This window comes from Dicentrarchus labrax, unplaced genomic scaffold (assembly GCF_905237075.1).
Source record: "Dicentrarchus labrax unplaced genomic scaffold, dlabrax2021, whole genome shotgun sequence".
Taxonomy (NCBI): Eukaryota; Metazoa; Chordata; class Actinopteri; family Moronidae; genus Dicentrarchus; species Dicentrarchus labrax.
In genome coordinates this window covers 13192537-13212087 of record NW_026136701.1, presented here as the reverse complement: position 1 = coordinate 13212087, position 19551 = coordinate 13192537, and the positions used below count along the sequence as shown (strand labels likewise).

Below are 19551 nucleotides of genomic sequence, written 5' to 3'. Positions count from 1 at the left end.
CCAAAAAATAAGAAAATGAATAATTTCAAAAGTATACAGTTTTCCATAGAGGGTTTCAAGTTCATATTTATTTATTTCTCTCAACAGAACCCAAGTGACAATCAGAATACAGTACTTTTTTCCTCAAACATGTTTTTTCCTTTTCTTTTTTATTACGCAAAACAAGAGAACACTCAGTGCAATAAGACAGAGGACTCTGACAGTGCGGTGCTCTCTCTACCTTTTCACAGTGCACGTTTATACACACAAGAAGATTGTACATCATCATTATTACATTTCCGACCTCCACCCACCAACATCATGGATAGGGCAAAGTGAATGTCTTAAAACAATCATTTTTAAAGATTCAACTTGCATACAGTGTAGCTTGGCACACAAAAACACACACAGCTCTCTACCTCACACACACATACAGGTACAACACAGAGGGACCTCTGTAGCATTAATTCTCACCAGAGAGGGATGTACTGCACTTGCACTCCACTCGGAGGGCTATCTCATTTGTCAAACCCATACTATTTTGGCAATGTCAACATTGCATTTTAATGTGCTAAAGAGAACCAATTTAGATGATGTAAGTAGGACTTTGAGGTAGAGGGAGAGAGCAGGGGGGAGAGGGACATGTATGCAATCAGCCTGATTAAATGTAATAGAATATGATGAGTAGTGCAGGTTTTATTTTTTATTTTTTTTACAAAGCCTAAAAGATTTATAGGCCCGTGTGCAACCCCTGTCTGCTTGACTGGGTAGAGCTGTTGCCATAATATAGGTCCTTATATGATTTGTTCTCTAAAATGGTTGCCAGCCAATTGAATTGGGAATATTGTCAAAGACAACCAATCATCGATGACTGCATGTCGCACACAGCCAGCCTCCTGAGGCTTTACCTCCCCGCCAATAAATTAAAACTTACATGGCAGAGCTACCTTTAACATTTTCAAAAAAATATATATAAGCATAATCTTGAAAGTTATTTCTTAAGCAAGTGCATATGGCTATTATAATCTGCAGTAAAATTAAGAAATGTTCTAAAAGCTCAGGTGTTGATTGTACGGGCTGGTCGTTGGAATAAAGTATTTACACTGTGTCATGGTGCTTGCAGTGTGCATGGCAAAGTAAGAGCGCTGGTACTTGCCAGCTATTGCCGCCAACCCCATTTCAAAAAACCAACTGTCCAAAGTGCAACCACACCCATATCTCGCTTTAACAGGCTTTGGCTGGTTTTTGTAAATTATACTGTTAATAATGTATGTTCTAATTTACTACCTCCCCAACCCACCCTCATAGTGTATCTTAGAATTCAGCAGAAACATTTCACACTTTCTCTGTCCTCTACAATATGCCAGCCAACAGGTTTTCCCATAAAACGATTGAACCGCTTCAAAAGGCTTTGACGTAGTGACTACACAGCTTCTTACTGTAATATACAAACTGAAGCACACAAAGTTTCCTGTTTGTGTTCTAGGATTAACTGTTGTACATTCTAGAACATACTGGACCAGGCATGGAGGGCGCTGGAATCTAAAGCACGTTGACGTTAACTCCTCAACTTACAATACAACAGTGAAAATGTAAAGTAATATATAGACAGAATTGGATAGTCCATTCATTTTAGTGCTTTTGAGCACAAAACAAGAGTTGGGCATAAGAAAATTATGCTACTACAGTACAAATATTGATAGATTATGCTTTCAAATGTAAAAGAACCGAAACAAAAAAATAACATAAAAACAAACATTAGATTGCATCTACATCTACTATACATCATTTAAGCTGTTTTTTAATCCCCATCATTTAGAAAATATCTATTCATCAAATATCTATGCTACTCATTATATTACAAGAATCCAATCACGGGAAATAGAAAAATATCAAATATCACCAGTGATGATAAGAAAACATGACAACCTGAACGAGCAGAAATATTGCTATGGTAACCACCATTGTCCTTTGACATCAGCGAGAATCATCCCACGGTGCTCTTATTGGCTGTCCTGACGCCCCCTGATGTTGCAGGGAAGAATCAGCACAACCCAGAGGAAAGAGGGAGCGGGTAATTGGGGGTTGTGTGGCATGGAGGTGTAAGTGTGTCGTTACTGTCAGATGGCAGTGTCCCAGAACACAGTTGTCTGTGTAGGGTAAGGGGGAGGACGGATCTTTTTGGCCCCGCTGCTTTTCCCCCAGCCTGGGAGGACAGATGCACTTTCTTGCTTGCACTGACTCCGCTCCTGGTGCCTGTCCTCGTTCTTGTCCGGAGGGGGAGGCCTCTCCAGAGATCTCTGCAGGTGTGGATGTTGTCTGGAGCGGATCTCCATGCAGAGGGTGCGTTTTCTCTCGATCTGTTCCAGCATGGTGGTGTCTCCACAGATCCATGGCATCTGGGGCATCTGAAGAGCAGAGTCAATGCATTAGGTGAAGCATATACAACTCAACTTCAAAGTTAGTTGCACACTTTAAAGGCCCTAAAACTTAGCTCTGAAGTATTTCTCTACAACACTGTTAATAACTAAATAAGCACTGAAATGTCTCTAGTGAAATTGAGAACTCTTCTAACTTGTGCGTTAGTAGTTAGTCAGAAACAGATTGAAACTGAAAGTTTTCAGGGCCTGCAACAGGCTTAGAAGTTAAGAGCTAAGACAAACAGGCAAATCTGCGTACCTGACTTTGTTGCGTCTCTGCTGCTCTCCTTTGTGGGGTTCCCATTGGGGAGGGGTTAGCAGGCATAGAAGGTGAGCGGCCATACTTAGGTGCTACTTTCACATCTACAAAGGGAGGAACGTAAAGGAATAAGAAGAGTTAAATGCATTTTAGCTAAATGTTTTCTTTCACATATGCAAATGTTATCTGAGAAATAGAGGATTCTTTTATGAATACGAGATCTACAGCCTCACCATTTCCTGTTCCTGTGTTCATTGGTGGGCTACCCGATGATCTTCCGTGGTGAGTAGGTGTCGTTGTGGATGAAAGCTGCCCTAACCCTGTGCTGCCATTCCTCTCTTGTGCTTTTGATTGGTCCATGCTGTAACTCACTCTCGTCTTATCTCGTCTGGGCGTGCCATCCGATCGGTATCCTCGTTCTTTATTGTCACACCTATACTCCATTGCAGAAGGGCTCTTTGTGCTCTTGACATCATAATGATGCTGCTCTGAGCCATTCAAGCTTCTGTCCTTGCTGTCACGTCTCATTTCGAGTCCAGTTCGGCTTAGATCTTTGCTGTCCTGCCTGGGCAGGGGAGAAGGAGGAAGATCTCCTCCGTTGTGGCAGCTGCGATCTCTCCCCTCGTGCTTGGATTCAGAGCCGTAGCCAACCCTGTCCTTGCTGTTGCTGCTTCTGGACGTTTCTTGTCGGGGTATGATCTCAGGTGGCTGGTCTATTCTACCTTCATGTCTGTGTTCCATGTCGTTTCTTACTCTCTCTTTGCCATCCTGCTGGGGTAACAAATCAGGACGATGGTCTTTCTTTTCTGCTCCAGTTCTGGCTCTGTCTTTGCTTTCTTGTCGGGGTAGAAGCTCAGGTGGCCTGTCTCTGCTTTCATGTTTTGAGTCCACACCGTTCCTGGCTCTCTCTTTGATATCCTGTCGTGGTAAGAGCTCAGGTGGCTGGTCCAGCAGTCTCTCTCTGCTTTCCTGTCTAAAGTCTACACTGTTTCTTGCCCTTTCCTTGCTGTCTTGTCTTGGTAACAGCTCAGGTGGCTGATCTAGCAGCCTCTCTCTGTCTTTGCTGTCCTGTCTCAGCAAAGACTCCATTCCATGTCCCCCGCTCCGATCTTTGCTGTCTCTCCTAGGCATCAGGTCACCATTGCTAATGCCTCTGTCCTTGGAGTCTCTTCTTATCAATGAGATCGGCTCTACGCTGCTGCAGCCTTGGTCCCTGCTGTCCCTGCTGTCCCTGCTGTCCCTGCTGTCCCTGCGAACAGGTGGTGCATCTACACCGCTACAAGTACGGTCTTTACTGTTGCGTCTGTGGGGCAGTGGCTCTACATTGCTGCTCCCTCTTTCTCTGTCTTTATCTCTGTCTTTGTCTCTGTGTTTGTCTCTGTCTTTGTCTTTGTCTCTGTCTTTATCTCTGTCTTTGTCTCTGTGTTTGTCTCTGTCTTTATCTCTGTCTTTTTCTCTGTCTTTATCCTTCTCTTTATCTTTGTCTTTGTCTCTGTCTCTCCGGTGAGAGGACTCTTTGCTGTGGCGATCCTTGTCTCGCTTGGACTCCTTGCCGTGACTGTGGCGCTCCTTGCCTTCACGTTTGGAATCACTGTGAGACTTGCTTTTGGAATCCGCTGTAAAAGAACCGGAAGAAAAAGTCAGAAGACAAACACTTAAAAGCTACATCCAAGCTTATTCTGCTGTAGTGGATAATGCATTGAAAATATGACTAATAACTAGCTGATACATAATGTAATTTACTTAAAATATGGTTGTATACTAGATTAATAGTTTAAATATAAAAAAATATATAAAGAAATACTAAATTTCTGCTTTAAATATCTGCATTACTACATATATCCTCTAGGTGTCACTCAATATTCACTGAGGCAGCTGCAGTAAACCACTGGAGTTAGATGAGTCAGTATGTGGGCTAACAGGCATTGCAATTATGTTCATCCTGGTATATAATAATACACACTATCATTAGCTTACATTTTTAGTAAAACCAATTCAATTGTTTGTATTTTTTCATTGTACTTATTCTTTCACCTTAAAGTCTACAAAATAATACACAAGATGTTACTTTAAAACAACCATGAGTACCAATGCAAAACATAACTAGAACATGAACCACTGCCATCACATTTCTCTGTGTTTAAATTTTGAATTTCTCTCTGCTCTTCTTAACCATGTATACATATAATATTCCAGCCTGTGAGCATTGCAAATGGGGAAATAGGGAACCGTATGTATGTCACTGATTCAATGCTCAATAAAGACATTATAGATCTTCACTGTGCAAATAAAAAATGTATGTGCATGATTGATTTCCATGTAGGCTGTTACTCTATATATTTTCTATATGGGCTTTAACATACAGTACCATGCACAAGCATCCCTTGTCATGCCCATCCCTTATCATGTCATGCGTCATACATGGTTTTTAGTGTGTGTGCATACATGCATGTGTGTGTGTGTATGAGAGCTAGTGTGGCGATTAACCGGTTGGTAAGTGGGTCAGATTAGTTGTTACTGCCTCAGAAAGGGAGAGAGAAAAAATTAACCTCCATTCATTGTGTTAGGTTTGTGTGCTCATTACGCCGTGTGTGCTTGTAGCCAGTCACGGAGCAACGCACACAACCTGTCAGTCCTTTAGCTCCATGTGGTGCTCTCACACAGGTGTTGGGATAAAAATATAAATAATTTAAAAAGACCTGTCAGAACTGCCCACCATTGATGTATGGAAAGCATATGCAAACTGTTTACAAATAATATGAGGCTAGAGAACATAATACTGTCAAAAGGCTCATTTGTAAGACATCACAGGGAATTCCTGGCACCTGGATGCAGCCCTTGACAAGCTAACCATTACTAAATGTAAGCCAATGAGACACGAATTCACCGAACTGAAAAGCAAATGTGCACCAATTGGCAGATGTAAATACGCTCAGCGGAGGATGTATTTGTCACGGAAGTCAAAATAGCAAGAAGTCATAAATTGTCTCAGCTTCCACTATCACCATATGCACAGCTGCCACAGCAACCTGATTGGCTTAATCACAAGTAGAGTATGCGCTGATTGGACAGAAAAGAAAATCTGAAATCCTCTGATCAGGTGTAGATTTGAGTTCAGAGCCATAGCTATTCCCCATCAGGAGCTCATTGCTCCGTTGTAGACTGGCATGCCCTAAGCTGTGATTGGCTGCATTACCCATGGGGAGGGAATCTGCAAATAAGAAACAGGGATTTCTCCTCTTTTCACTGTTGCTATGTTGTAGTTGCTAAGAGCGAGTAAGGATGGATGTGTGGACTCTTTTTTTTTCTTTTATGATTTATGTACCAAATTTGCTTGAATAAATCTGTTTTAGAGCACTCAATTAAGGGCTTTAGTTCATTTTTTCATTGTACAGCTCAGCTACGAAGAGGATGTAGCATTGGAATTATATGTCAACTATAGGATTACATGTCATGTCAAACCTCACTCTAAATCATTAGATACTCTATATTAATTTATTAGTGACCCTTTTAAAATAATGCATGATAGGCCTTTGCATAAACTATACTATCCTTCATGCATTTATGAAACACCCTCTTGCTTATTTAGTTTGGTTTAAAGCCTGCAGTCATCAATCTCTTGTTGATTTACATTATATTTCAAAATATTTAGGCTTAAAATGGCTATTTTAGCACAAAAATAATGATTGCATTGTACATGAGATCAATGATGTTGATTTGTGACTGATGCTGCTGGCACCAGACTCACAATATGACAACACACGATTCATGGAATCATGGATTATGTGTAAACTTGGGCTATACTATACTATGCATGATTTGTGCATAAGCGTGATTCATCACTACTTCACCTTAATAAAGATACTTCTATTCTTGCCATCACCGATGAAGCGTGGCAGCACAATATTATTAACTTTAGATTAGAAAATATACATAAACGTTCTAGTCCCAGTCAGTCTGCAGACTGATTATTCATTCCTCAGTTTTCTTATTCAGCATACTGTGCGTCACGATCAGTCCACGTAAGTGAGCTCCCCCGAAAGCCATGGTACAGTTCGCACACCGATTATAAGCAAATTGTGTTTTCCTTCACAGTTGCATTAGTTTTGGCAGAGCCGTGAGTGTGGCATGGTTATTATCTGTATTTAAACATGATGTTTACATATTTAAAAGTAATGCTGCCTGATGGCCTAATGCCATGAGTAGGTTTGAGGGACCTGCTGTCCGCTTTAGTCTCTAATCCCCTCAGATTAAATCATACGATCTGTATCAGACTTGGCTTGCTGGTCCTAGATTAAACAAATGGATGTTTGCAGGGAGTGCCACAAACACCATGCATGGCACTGTAAAAGTGATGCATTCTCTGCCACAGCCTCCTAATTTGGCAGGTTAAACTTGGTAACCCAAAAGAGGGATAAATTACACTGTTACTGATTAGGCAACTGGAGACTACTTATTAGTGTTTGTTCCAGAGTTTACTGCAGACACATTTTGACACTGACATGATATGAGCACATGTGTTTGTGCCCTTTGCTACACTACGTTCTACGATGATGAGGCAAATGTGTGGAATGACTCACTCTCTCCAGGCTCTTTAGACTTCCTGCCACTGGCATTTTTCTTCAGCATGTTCCTGCCTGTGGTGAACAGGTTGGTTAGTTCATCTAGCGGGCTGGTGGGTGTCCGTGAACGCCCTGTTGACACATTCTGCATAGAGCCGTGAAGTCGACCCACACCGTCTTGAGGTGGCGAGCCTTTGCCGTGAGGGGTGGCAGAGGCACTCCGCGGCAGACCTCCGGGGAATGGCATAGGAGCGTCAAAGGGAGGCGTACGCATGAGGCTGAGAGGGGTGAGGCAGCGGCCCATGCTGACCGGCGATGGACAAGCAGAGTGGCTGCGCTGATAGGAGGATGAGGAGGAGGATTTGTAGAGGGTGCAGGGTAGAGGGGGCGCAGAGGAGCGGCCAGAGACGGTGAGGGTTGGGGTGGCAGTGAGCTCCCTGCGGATATGTGCAGAGGAGGGTGGCTCGGTGGAGGATGTTGGAGATTTGCTGTAGGACTGGTTCTCCAGCATGGGCAATTTGGTAACATCTAGAGGGGTGAGGGGAGACTCGTCTGAGTTGGGCGAGCACTGGGCTGGCGCCGGTGGGAACACCAGCAGCGGAGGCCGATGGGTAAGTAAATTGGGAAAGGGTGCAGGAATGTCACAGAGGGGAATGTTTCGAGGTGTGGAGCAGCGACTGAGAGGTTCAGGGTCATAGGGTGCCGGGGTGGGGCATGCGGAGCGACAACCCACAGGGTCAGTGCGGTACTCCATATCATCCAGAGCTGGGTACTTCATCTCCTCGTACACAGACTCTCCCGGCTCCTCGTCCTCACTCTTCAGGGGTTCTCGTGATCCGACATCAATCCCGCCCATCTCTATGTAGACAGGTTCATCTTCACAGTCGTCTGTAGGGCTCTCATCACTCTGTGGAGGCGAGGGGTTGCGTTCGCAGGGGGAGGTGACATGGTGGAGGGGTTTGGAGGAGCAAACCCCACCGCCTCCGTGGCTCTTGATGAAGGACTCATCAAAGGAAACGCTCAGTTGTGTGTTGGGGTTCCTCTTAGGTTTGGGTGGCGGCACCCTCCTGCAGTCCTCACTGCATCCTTGAGCCTCTAAAAAGACAGAGAGAAAAAAGTCGATACACAAACTCACTGGAGAAAATCACATTTATCATAAGCGTTACCTAGACATTACATTACATTACATAGAAGACAGGTATAGAGTATGCCATTTCATATAAAGCCTACTGCGGTTTTGTGGGCCAGATGCAGGTCAATGTGTATAGGTGGGAGTAATATCTTAAGTCATATGTGGGAAAAGTTGAGGCATATGCATGTTTCTAGGTCAGCTATACGGCAGTGGAGCAGTATGTGAGTATAGTATCTAGGTCACACACACTGTGGAGCTTCTTTCTGATAGTGGTGACGTAGCATTGCAGTGTGAATCTCTTTAGATGTGGTGCAGTGAGGCTATGGTACAGTGTTCACGTTGACTAGCTACTACTGTACAGTACGGTCCTAATGCTAGTTTACTCAGAGTAGACAGCGCTCTATACTACTGAGGTGCGCACAGTGTCTAGGTCAGACACTGAGATGTTTGGATAGGAGTGTCCCTTTCTCTGATAGGCAGGGGGAGATAAGTGTAGTTAAGAGCCGGACCATGTCTGAGGGCTTCAAACTGCCGATTTTACACCTTTAATAATTCAGATGCCAGATGGCCCAGACACACGCATACTTCCCGTAACTGTATGACTCACCACCATCACTACATGCACGCACACACGTACACTGCACATGCCTACACATTCAGAGAAGGAAATTAGGACAGGCATGTACACATTTTATGCCACGGTCTCACAAGCTATGAAGTCAGTCTTCCCAGAAAATGGAAGACTAAAAGTGTTTGTGTGTTTCTACATCTGAATGTATAGCTTTGCAGAAAGTTAGATAAATGGGAGTAGATAAAAAATATTAGTCTTTTTTAAAGTTTAGAAAACAAGTAGAGAAAAAGCAGTTGATTCAAAGTCAAGAAAATAAATGACACTTGAAACATTTAATTTTGTTCTTCACTGGTATTTTGCACACTATGCATTTATCCAGGTCGATGATGATGATGCTAATTTGAACTGAGGATCAAACAGGCCTTTTGGTTCCACATTTTTTCCTCATTACCACTAATTAATAAGGTGTTAATACAGGATTTGGTTCAGCCCAGATGTGTTCCTTGTTTGTGTTTAACTTGACTGACGTATTCTAGTGTACTCTCTCTGCCTTTCTTTGTGCAAGCAATTGCATATATGTGCGTGCATACAGTAATGTGTACACAGTAGTATACCTATGTCTGAGCAATCACCAAATGCATTATTACATTAACAGGTTTGCATGGTGGATCTGTTTCAGCACTGATGATGAATTTATCCCTCACAACATCTTTTACTCCCTGTTACTTCTCTTCCTCTCTCTATTGCTCCCTCTTCTCCCCCTCCCCCTGTAGCGGATGTGTTTACCCGCAACCCCCTCCCCCCTCCCTCTCCTCCTGGGGAAAATGAATCTAGGTCAATCGCTCCTCCTGAATGAATCGTACTCTGACAAGCTCCTCCCCTTCCTGCTACAGCGCCAGCTACAGAGCACGCAACACTCCCCTCAGCCAGGGACACCCCCACACTCTCACTCTGATTGGCTCACACGCCTCAGACTTCAACATCTCTAGAGCCCCATTGGCTCGAGCTGCTTGGTGATTCTGTGATTGGGTAGGCTGCAGGGGGTCTTGTTTCTGTGGGATGGTTGCCGTGGTGCCCAGGAAGATCTGTGTGCACATAGAGAGATCCCCACCAATCTGAGCCAGGCTGGGCGACTCCCTAAACATCGGCAATGAAGCATCCAAACTGAAATGGAGTCAAAGCTTCCTCCAACCTCTAATTCTTTTTGCTCTCACTGCCACCTGGCTCAAAGACATTATTATACTCTAAGAGATTGTTTAGTTTTGCAGTGCTTTTTATTTTTTCTTTGTGATCAGCACATGTACTATGGGTGACTTGTTTCCAAATAAAAATGTGTACTGTGTGCATTGTGCATTTGCAACAGGAGTGATTGTATATGTGGCTTGTTGAGGGAAACATTCATTTAGCTCAATTAATTCCTATCTATTCATTAAAGCTTTTCTTACACTGAGTTGATGTACTATAATTATGCCCTCTTTTTCATCCGTGGCCAAGCAAGCATATTGTGTTTGTTTATTTTGCTTCAGAAAACTGAGTGAAATTGCTGTAGGGTGCTTCTACTGGATCTTGATCAAGGCATCTCTAAATGTTGGCCTTGCCAGTTTTAACTGGAAGGAAAATTGTTTGGCCTTTATTGGTAATTTGCCTTGTAGAAATATTAAAGTATGTCAGTTTTGAATTAGGTTATAGAACTGTCAAGACACTTCTTGTGTGCACTCAATTTTGGAAATTCCCTGTAACCAGCACAGTACTCTGATCCATCTACTAAGATAGAGTTTTGGAGCTTCAACTTAATACACTTCTTACTACACTAATTATGTCAATATATTACTCTCAGCAGTAGAAACAGTATTCAAACCTGATCAAAAGACATAGTGGACATATGACACCTGAGGACTACATGCAAAAGACCAGATAGACAATACTGATCACATTTTGGTTTCTGCTGTGAAAACTGACAATGTGCCATCACATAAAGCATAAAAACTGGATCAGACATTCATATGCATCACATATTGATACTTTCCATCCTGACATTTTCTGAATGAATATCTGATTTATCAGTGGGAGCACGGGAAAACACATGAACAACCTGTATATTTGTTTATCGGACAGTAACAGAAAGTATAGGAGCACAGTGAAAACTAAAATAAAGTTACAACTTATCCTTAATCTTTCAAACCTTTCTTCATAGATTCTGGCATCTGCAACTGTTCTGTGCTTAATCATACTGGAATGTATGTACAATGGTCCACTGTCATTCAAAGATTCTTTCATTCATATGTTGTTTATTCAACTGCAAGTTATCACATTTCATTGTTGCCAAATGCAATGTTTTGTACTTATAGCTCATTATTTATTTTATTTACATTAATTTGCCACTATGGTACTTGTGGTACTTAGTGTGAAGTATGCTGTGAATAGTTAGATGTCATGTCATTGTAGGAGAAAATGTGTTGAGGAGGGCACTGCAGAGAGCAGCTAAATATAGCGCAGCAGTTTGGTGTGAAGTGCCACCACCACTCACCATCACATCTCTCCCCACGGCAGGTGGATACAGGACTGTGGTCCACCGCCTCAGATGACATGCTCAGCTTGGTTGCCGGGTCCCTCCTGGGCTTGGGTGGGGGCTGCTTCCTAGAGGTCGGGCTTCCCACTTCCTCCTCTCCTCCGCCCCCACTGTTCCCACCGCCGACAGAGTGAAGGGACTGGGAGCGTACAGAGAAGCCCTGCCCACAGGCAAGGGCATGCGGGTGGGGCATTGGCATACGTTCCTGGGGGTCCGGCATGGTAATTGAGCCCATACGTAAGTGCTTGCCTTCAGTTGCTATGTCCTCACCCGTCCTAAAACAGAAAGAGAGGAAGCGAGAGAGAGGTTAGAGAAGATGGATATAGGGTCAAGGAACTGAGATATGTATGATCTATTTAAATATGAATGATAAATATACAAAATATATTAGTTTACATCATTGGACAAAAATCTTGACCCAAGTTCCTCATCCACTGGAAGTCATTCCTGCCAGAAGACAGCAAAAATAACATTCCATACCCTGACATACAGAGCTATCATGGCATGTCTCCATTTGTGTGAGCATGTGTATGCGGGCACGTGTATGTACATATATACAATACAATATGTGCATTTCAGTCTGTGCAAGTGACGATGAGAGCGCTAAGTTAACAATAAAAGACATGTTAGTGGCACTGAAAAAAGGGTCACTTTCAGGGCAAAACATTGATTTGAGTTTAACCCTGGATATGACCGATGCCGCTCACACAACCAAACACATAATGACACCATGGAAGTCCCCCAGCCTGTACACAATCAATCCCTATAAATGGATGATTGGCCTGAATGGAGCGTTAATGATGTCTGAGTGTTACGTGGTAATGGGGGGAAAGGAGGGCTGTGTGTGTGTGTGTATAGCAGAGTAAATGAGCTCAAGATCTGACTGTGTTCAGGGAAAATGTTTTTCACTTCACACATTCATTTATTCTCATATCAGAGAGCCACAATTAAGTTTAAAGTCAGAGATTTGTTTAAACAAATGGTATGAAACAGGATGAATTTGCATTTGTGTCTTCACAAATCTCTATCTTGTGTGACTGTGTGTATACATGTGGATGTGTATGTATCTATGTGTGTGTGTGTGTGTGTGTGTGTGTGTGTGTGTGTATCTGTGTGACCCCTCAGTGTGTGACTTTGCTGATTCTGATTCCCTCCAGGCCAGCTGCTGAACAGAAGGTGCTTGGTGGGGTGGGTTCATTGGTCAGGGGCTTAACTTTGCCTAGCAACAGGGTACCCATAGAAACCAGACACAAAACCAGCTGCCACCACACAACAATAATAAAGCGCACGTGCACATGGTGTGCATATCATAACCACATCACATTTTCCTTTAAAAGATGACAGTGGTGATACAAGAGAAGGTGCCTGCAGCAACCCGTCGAGCCACAATGTCGACGTTCTTTTAAAAAAATCTGGGAAAAAAACAAATATCAATCACATGTTTAGTGGATATTAATGCATATGTTGTATACAAATATTAATAATCCACCCATGTTTGGGCAAAAATGTGTCTGAAAAAATAAAAAATAAATCTTCATCTATTACATTTAGCCACAGGTGTCAAGCAGCACAACAGTCTCTCCGTCTCATATGTTTTGGGTGTGCGTCTGCTGTGACTGTGTACACGCACACCCATATACATGGGTTTTGTGTGTGTGGGTGGGTGGGTGTGACTGGAGTGGTGGTGGTGACTGGATTATTTATAGGATATTTGCCCAGTGATTGGCTGGAGGACAGACCACAGGTGCACTTGGACCAGTTGGAGTTGACTTGTTGTCGGGCAGCTCTGGTTCTCTCACTGTGACACCATGCATGCAACAAGAAAAACAACATCACAGAAAGAAAGAAACAAAACCTGAAAGAAAAATAAATCTGTGAATGTGTGCACAGAGGGTAAAGAAAGAGGAAAGCAGCCGTTTGGAATTTGCAAGCATATGTAAATATAAGTAAATGTAAGTGCTTGTGTGGGGCATGTGTGTGTGTATTTCTGAATACACTTGCACGTTTAAGTAAATTTGTGGGCATCTGTTTGTGCGTGTGTCTGTGACTGTGTGAATAAGTTCTTCTGATGAAATACAATAAAAGAAATCCAAAGCGAGTTAGCAGCAGGCAGGAAGGCCCGCCTTACTCAAACCTAGTGTGCTGTTCTGATTGGCTTATGGCTGTTCCAGCTGTCACCAGGCAGAACACATCTCCTGCAACTGAGCTCACACTTAATCTCTCTCTAACAGGTTTTTTTCCCTTCTTTTCCCCCACTCTTAAACACATTTGCTCTAACAAGCTCTTTCACCCTCACACAACCACAAAGGCCATTTGTTCTTTCCCACCCTTTCTCAGAAAGCAATATATTCTATGTTTCCTGTTGTTCATGTCCATGCACGCACATGTACACAAGCATGCATGTACTAGCCCGCGCACACGCAAGTGCCGGCATGCACACATGAATCCTCACACTCTCAGTCAGTTACTGTAAAAATGGGTCGTCTCATTGACCTACTTATAGGCCTCATGAAAAATCCAGTTATTTTTTAGACTCTTCCTCCAGTGACTGTGTATTAATATTTTAGCTATAGCAACAGCTGAGAGACAGTGGAAGGATAGCAAAACAGTAGATGCCACTTTCCTCAGGCATCGCCTTGTCCCATTCACCAAGTTACTGTACGGGACTGCATCAGACTACTAATAAGGATGGAAGTGCAGAAATTTTGCTGGCAAGTGATAAAAGAGAGCCCAGAATGAATTTCAAAGTGTTTTTTTAGAGCTATAACTTAGCTGTCTTTCTGATTCCTGAGGTATAAAGTTGAACTCTGAGTCAACTTTGACTGTGCAAGCGATATACAAAATGTACAGTATACTGTACAATGTGCTGACAATCACAGTAGCAGCGGAGAGTAACAGCTCTTTTGGAATCGCACGACCCTTGGACAGGAATGTCACAGGGTTCAAAGTGTTCCCGAATAAATCAGTTAAGAAGAATCACATCTGGTCGCACATAAATGCTCAGCCTCTGAAACCACATCAATGTAATCATCTCATGGACAGCTAAAACTCACAACAGCTGCTAAAATACCGACTGGACACAAATGATTATTTAGATGACATGACAACATTTCCCATAAGCCTTTCCGCTGACGTCAACAAGTGCTTCTTTACTCTATGATGGGTATTCTTGCAGATAAAATATGCATCCACTTGATTGATGTCCTTTACCTATGATGAGTAGAATCATATCAAATCAAAAAAAAGATTAATTTGTCCTTAGACTCGATAAAAGTGATATTATTCCATGTTATAATATAAAATTAAGCACCTAAGCAGATTTATGATTCATGACTTAAGTTCAGTGGTCTTGAAGCAAGGCTCAAATCATTGTTTGCCGCTAAAAAATGTAAAACAAAGCCCACAAAAAAATAACCCTAAAAATCCTGAAGTTCTGCTCTCAATTTTTCGGGAAATAAAGCAACACAATTGTCCATGTTATCGCACCAACACATTCCAAACCTCTCTGCAACGTTCTGTTATCAAGCCAATGACTCTGTGACTCAGTTTTCGGTATTCTACCCCACAACACAGCCACGCCGTATCCACGTGCTAGTCACGTTGTGACTGCGTGCCTCTTATTCGCTCAAGTTTTGGAATGCCACACAGTGGTGTTGCCCTGCACAGCGGCACCACTTTAACTGCTTGCTCATCACAACATGTGAAACAGGGTACAGCAGCACATCGGTCGATTGGAAAAAACACATTATCTCGAACTCTAAGGGGTGTTACAACAACTTCTGACAATAACATTGATTTTCTACACAGTTGTACAATACTTTTCTGACCAGTTAGATATACGTAAATCACAATAGCATAAACAGTCTCTTAACGTGTCTCACATCCTAACACACTTTCTGTCACAGCCCAACCCATTCCTCAATTCTCTCCATCTCAGAAATGGAGCAGCGACGACCTCAATCCAAGGGCAAGTCCTAAATAAGTCGGAAAGTGAAAAATTAATTATCCTCTATAGATCATGGGGTGCACCAGTCCACACTGGCAACCCCCAAAATATGGCAGCCTGCCATTGCCACAGGGACCCTCTGGCCACTTGTCCCAATTCCTTACAACCTCTTCCTAAAGTGAACCCAGTGACATCCCTGCATGTGTGCTGTAGCAAGTAGTGAGTCTACTTCATAAAATGCTGTCATACCACTACCTTATTCTATTCTATGTTCTCTTTGTCAATGAGTCTGTTACTTTTCTATTTTTGTGAAGCTCTTTATTTGTTTGTTGTCTTCTTACCTCCTTATGGCTTCCTCCTGTTTTCTCTTCTTGTCGTTTTTTTCCTGCAGGAATGTCCTATTTCTCTCATTCCTGGCGTGGTCCAAGTTCTGAGCTACCAGGCCGTTGTAGGCTCTCAGCCCATTCTCCTCAACATACTGGAAAAAACGGAGAGTTTCCTCCTCTTTGGAGCTCATCATTCTTCAAGTGTTTCCACAGCATTCTGATAGAGACATAAAGAAAATGTTAGTGACAATTGTTTGCCATAACGAGATACACAAAATACTAAATATAAAACTATTTATATGGACTACCAGGGCACTTTATAAGACCATGATCTAAATGCTAAACTAGTATGCCGTTATGTCTGTAATCACTCTCTCAACCTTCATTTTTCAAGGTCAACCTTGGTTAGATGAAAACAGATGAAGCACGATTGCATCAGCACCATAATAGTGTCACACATTGAGTTTGTGTGATGTTGCTATTGTTTTTATTGTCCCTCATTGTGGAGTTCATGGCCTACATGTATGAAAGATTCATAGACTTGCATCATGCCTGTGTCCACAAGAGTAAACATTTTCCCTGGAGGGTTGCAACATCTTTCTCTATCGTCCATTGTGCTCACGTACATACACAAACATACAAAAGCACAAGTAAATATGCAAACAGTCAAGGGACTCACTATGTAGCTGCTGTTACTCATAACCTTCCGTTTCAGTTGTCTTATTGGCTGCGGATCAGTGGCGGCTGATCATTTTCTCAGTTGTGTTTGCACATTTTCTGGCTGAAATTATTGGCTTTAACCAAGTGAGTGTCTGAATGAAACTGAAAAAGGCCTTTCATCTTCTGCAGTTGTAATATGTTCTGGACTCAGATGTAAAAATATTGCACTCCTGGGACCAACCACACATATTAAGTGTTCCAATCTTACAAGACTGTGATGCATGGTTTCGCATATGCGGATATCAGCATCAGTCTTATGTTTAAGATCTAAAAATAATCCTCCCTCTGCCTTTTGATTCTTTTAAACAAAAAGTCTATTACGGACAGCATCATTGTCAGAAGAAAGAGTGAGAATGTTTTTGTGAGGAAAAGCCTCTTCAATGAAACACATACATTGGTGCATTCATACAATGATTCACTTCTTCTGTATGGGAATCAGTATTGTTTGCAGCCACTTAAGATCCAAACACAGCACGGAGCAGCTAATGATGTGACTCAGTGTGCATGCATGTACAGTATGTATTAGCCTGAAAAACATGTGCAACTGCATGCAACATGGTATATCCTATGTGCAACAGCCGGGCAGTGGTGGAAGAGAAGAAGACATGCTTTTATGTAGGTCAATGTTTTCAGATCAGCCTAAGACTCATGCTTGTTTACGTGTGAGAGATGCACTGAGTGTGAGTGTGCGTGGGGAGGGGGGAGGGGGCTTGTGATAACTGTATGTATGTTGTGTGCGTAGGGAGGCAAGGGCAGTGGGGTGGGGGTGGGGGGGCGTGCCAGATGGAGATTGCAGGGCTAACTGAGAGACTGGGCATTGTCTGGCCATCCTCAGCGTCCCTCTAACTCGTGTCTGTCTATCATTAAGTCCTGCATGGGGCCTAGGTCAGTGGGTTTATCTTCCGGTTCCACTCACTCCGCCGTGTTCTCACATTCCTTAGCAAAGGTTCTTACGGGTGTGAGGAGAGGGTTGATAAGAGCCGACAGAACCAACAGATTCACCATCTCGGAGCAGAGTTCAAACTAGGGCACAGAATCCTGGTGTCAAGCGGTGTAGAGATTTTTTCCCTTGATTATCACTTCTTATCACTGGTGCACAGGCACAGCTAGAGATCTGAAGCTGTACAAAGGAAATAAATCTTGGTTTCTGAGGAGAAACGAGGTGCACCAGTTAGATGTGTTGAGGGTGCAGCAATAGGAAGGCACAGTTCAAACAGTGTTTGAGCTGAATTAAGCCTGCCTGCCTAATCCCTGTAAGCCTGCAGCAGCACTCTGCACTAGAATCAGCTTGTTTATCACACTGTTTTCACCAACCGAGCCTTTCACATTGGATTGTCCTCCCATAACTCATCGATGTAAAATGCTATTCTTGTTTGTTAATCTCTACAAAACCTGTCAATTGAGCAAGCCATTTCTTTCAACCTAGCTTTATTTTGCTCTCCATTCTCACTCTCTTCCCTTAACTTGATGCATTTTTTCCCCCCTATCTCATTGCTTCTCTCTCCCTTTGCCACAGTTGACATGGGCTGCAACAGTTGGAGTACACCGAGGTGCACTTTGATTTAAAAGTAAATGAAAGTGGCACACCATTTCTGTTTCCAGGCAACCATGTCACAGGAGAAGGGCAGCATGGATATTCTAGAGACACAATGTCAAAAAGATTGCAAGGCCAATTGTCTGGTGACAACACATGTGGGCATTTGTGCACACACACACACACACACACACACACACACACACACACACACACACACACACACTCACGCACACACACACACAGACACAAGTGCAGTGGACCAAGTAAAGATTAACCTGCAAACCCATGAACACACAGGTGCTGCACTTGGCAGCTCTGCTTTTGGGATTTTTATGTGGACTGAAGCGAGTGTTATGATGCATACTCACAATGGGGCTGTGTCCCTGCTGGTTTGTGCACCAACGTGTCTTCTGTCTTCCCCCGATGAGTCCAGTGCACGCTAGTGAACTCTGACCTATGCTGGAGCACCAGTGCACTATTCCACTTAAATCCACATAGACTTCCATCCATTGTATGGTCCAACTGATTGATTTGTTAGAAGGAGTCCCTGTGACCCAGGATAAGGCTGGTGCTAGAGGGGAGGTAGGCCATTGGGTGCCCAGCCCAATGCTCCCTCCCCTGGGCACAAAAGGGAGATGCGACCCCTCCAGTCCAGATGGTGCCAAACTCCAAGCCAGGTGCCAGCTTCACTGCTCCAAACATCTGCACATGCTAAAGACAGAAGGAAGACGCAGCGTAGCAACAGACCGCACCCGCGACCGCAAGCATGACACAAATACACACTAACACACTCACATCAAGACTCCCCTTACAGTTGCCGACCAGGAACTCACAATCTTTCTAAAGCTTCTTTCCCAGAAAGCCTCTCCTTCTGCTTTCATATGTCAGAATGCACAAAATGTCTCAGAGTGTCATGCAGGTGAAAGGAATCCTCATCCACAGTACCCTGAAGCCTGAGACCGAGGTAAAGCAGAGTGGTGTGCGTTTCCAGTTATGACATTCCCTGCCGGCTCCGTCCTGCTCGTCCACACAGGTCTGTACAGTCGGTCTGTGCTTAAGCAGATGACACCGGGCTTCCCAACTATAGATCACAACAAGAAGAACACGCCCACTGCCTACTGTAGCCGCCTTCTACTGGAGCGTCATCCACTCTCGCTGTCTCTCCCCTTCCTTTTCTTACCCCCCTGCTTCTCTCGCTGTGCGCTTTTCAACTCATCTTCATAAGTACTCATACCCCAGTCTCTTTCTCCATGTAGTCGTTTTATGTTTTTTTTCCTCGTGTCTCTCGCCTGCCTTCCCTTTGCAGCTGCACTGTAACTGGAGACTGGATGTGTTTTTCTGCTTTCAGCACCACGGAGAGCTCTCCCTGTCAGTGGGTGAGGGGGGGTGAGTGGGTGGGCATACTCAGAAGGGCCAAATGGAAAGGGGGGCTCTGAGTGGGAGGAGTCACCGGGTTGCCAGGGTGTGACCTCATTAGACACAACCTCCTCTTCCCCCGGCAACCACTGTGCTCTCCCTCCCCGACGCCCC

At 43.5% G+C, this 19551-nt stretch overlaps 1 protein-coding gene across 2 annotated transcripts; it reads right to left on the bottom strand.

Annotated features, from left to right (window-relative positions):
• Positions 1 to 39: 39 nt before the first annotated feature.
• nyap2b (neuronal tyrosine-phosphorylated phosphoinositide-3-kinase adaptor 2b) lies at positions 40 to 19383 on the bottom strand. Of its 2 annotated transcripts, XM_051405091.1 has the most exons (8): positions 18390 to 19383; positions 15780 to 15981; positions 11889 to 11939; positions 11451 to 11767; positions 7239 to 8315; positions 2892 to 4274; positions 2659 to 2762; positions 40 to 2387 (listed from the first exon to the last, which is right to left on the bottom strand). In XM_051405091.1, exons 2-8 carry the CDS (start codon positions 15956 to 15958, stop codon positions 2100 to 2102), a joined length of 3399 nt encoding a protein of 1132 aa, XP_051261051.1. In that variant the 5' UTR covers positions 15959 to 15981; positions 18390 to 19383; the 3' UTR covers positions 40 to 2099. The 2 variants fall into 2 exon arrangements, with proteins under 2 accessions (XP_051261051.1, XP_051261060.1); XM_051405100.1 differs by lacking the exon at positions 11889 to 11939 and having other exon boundaries at positions 18390 to 19382.
• Between the last annotated feature and the right edge of the window lie 168 nt (positions 19384 to 19551).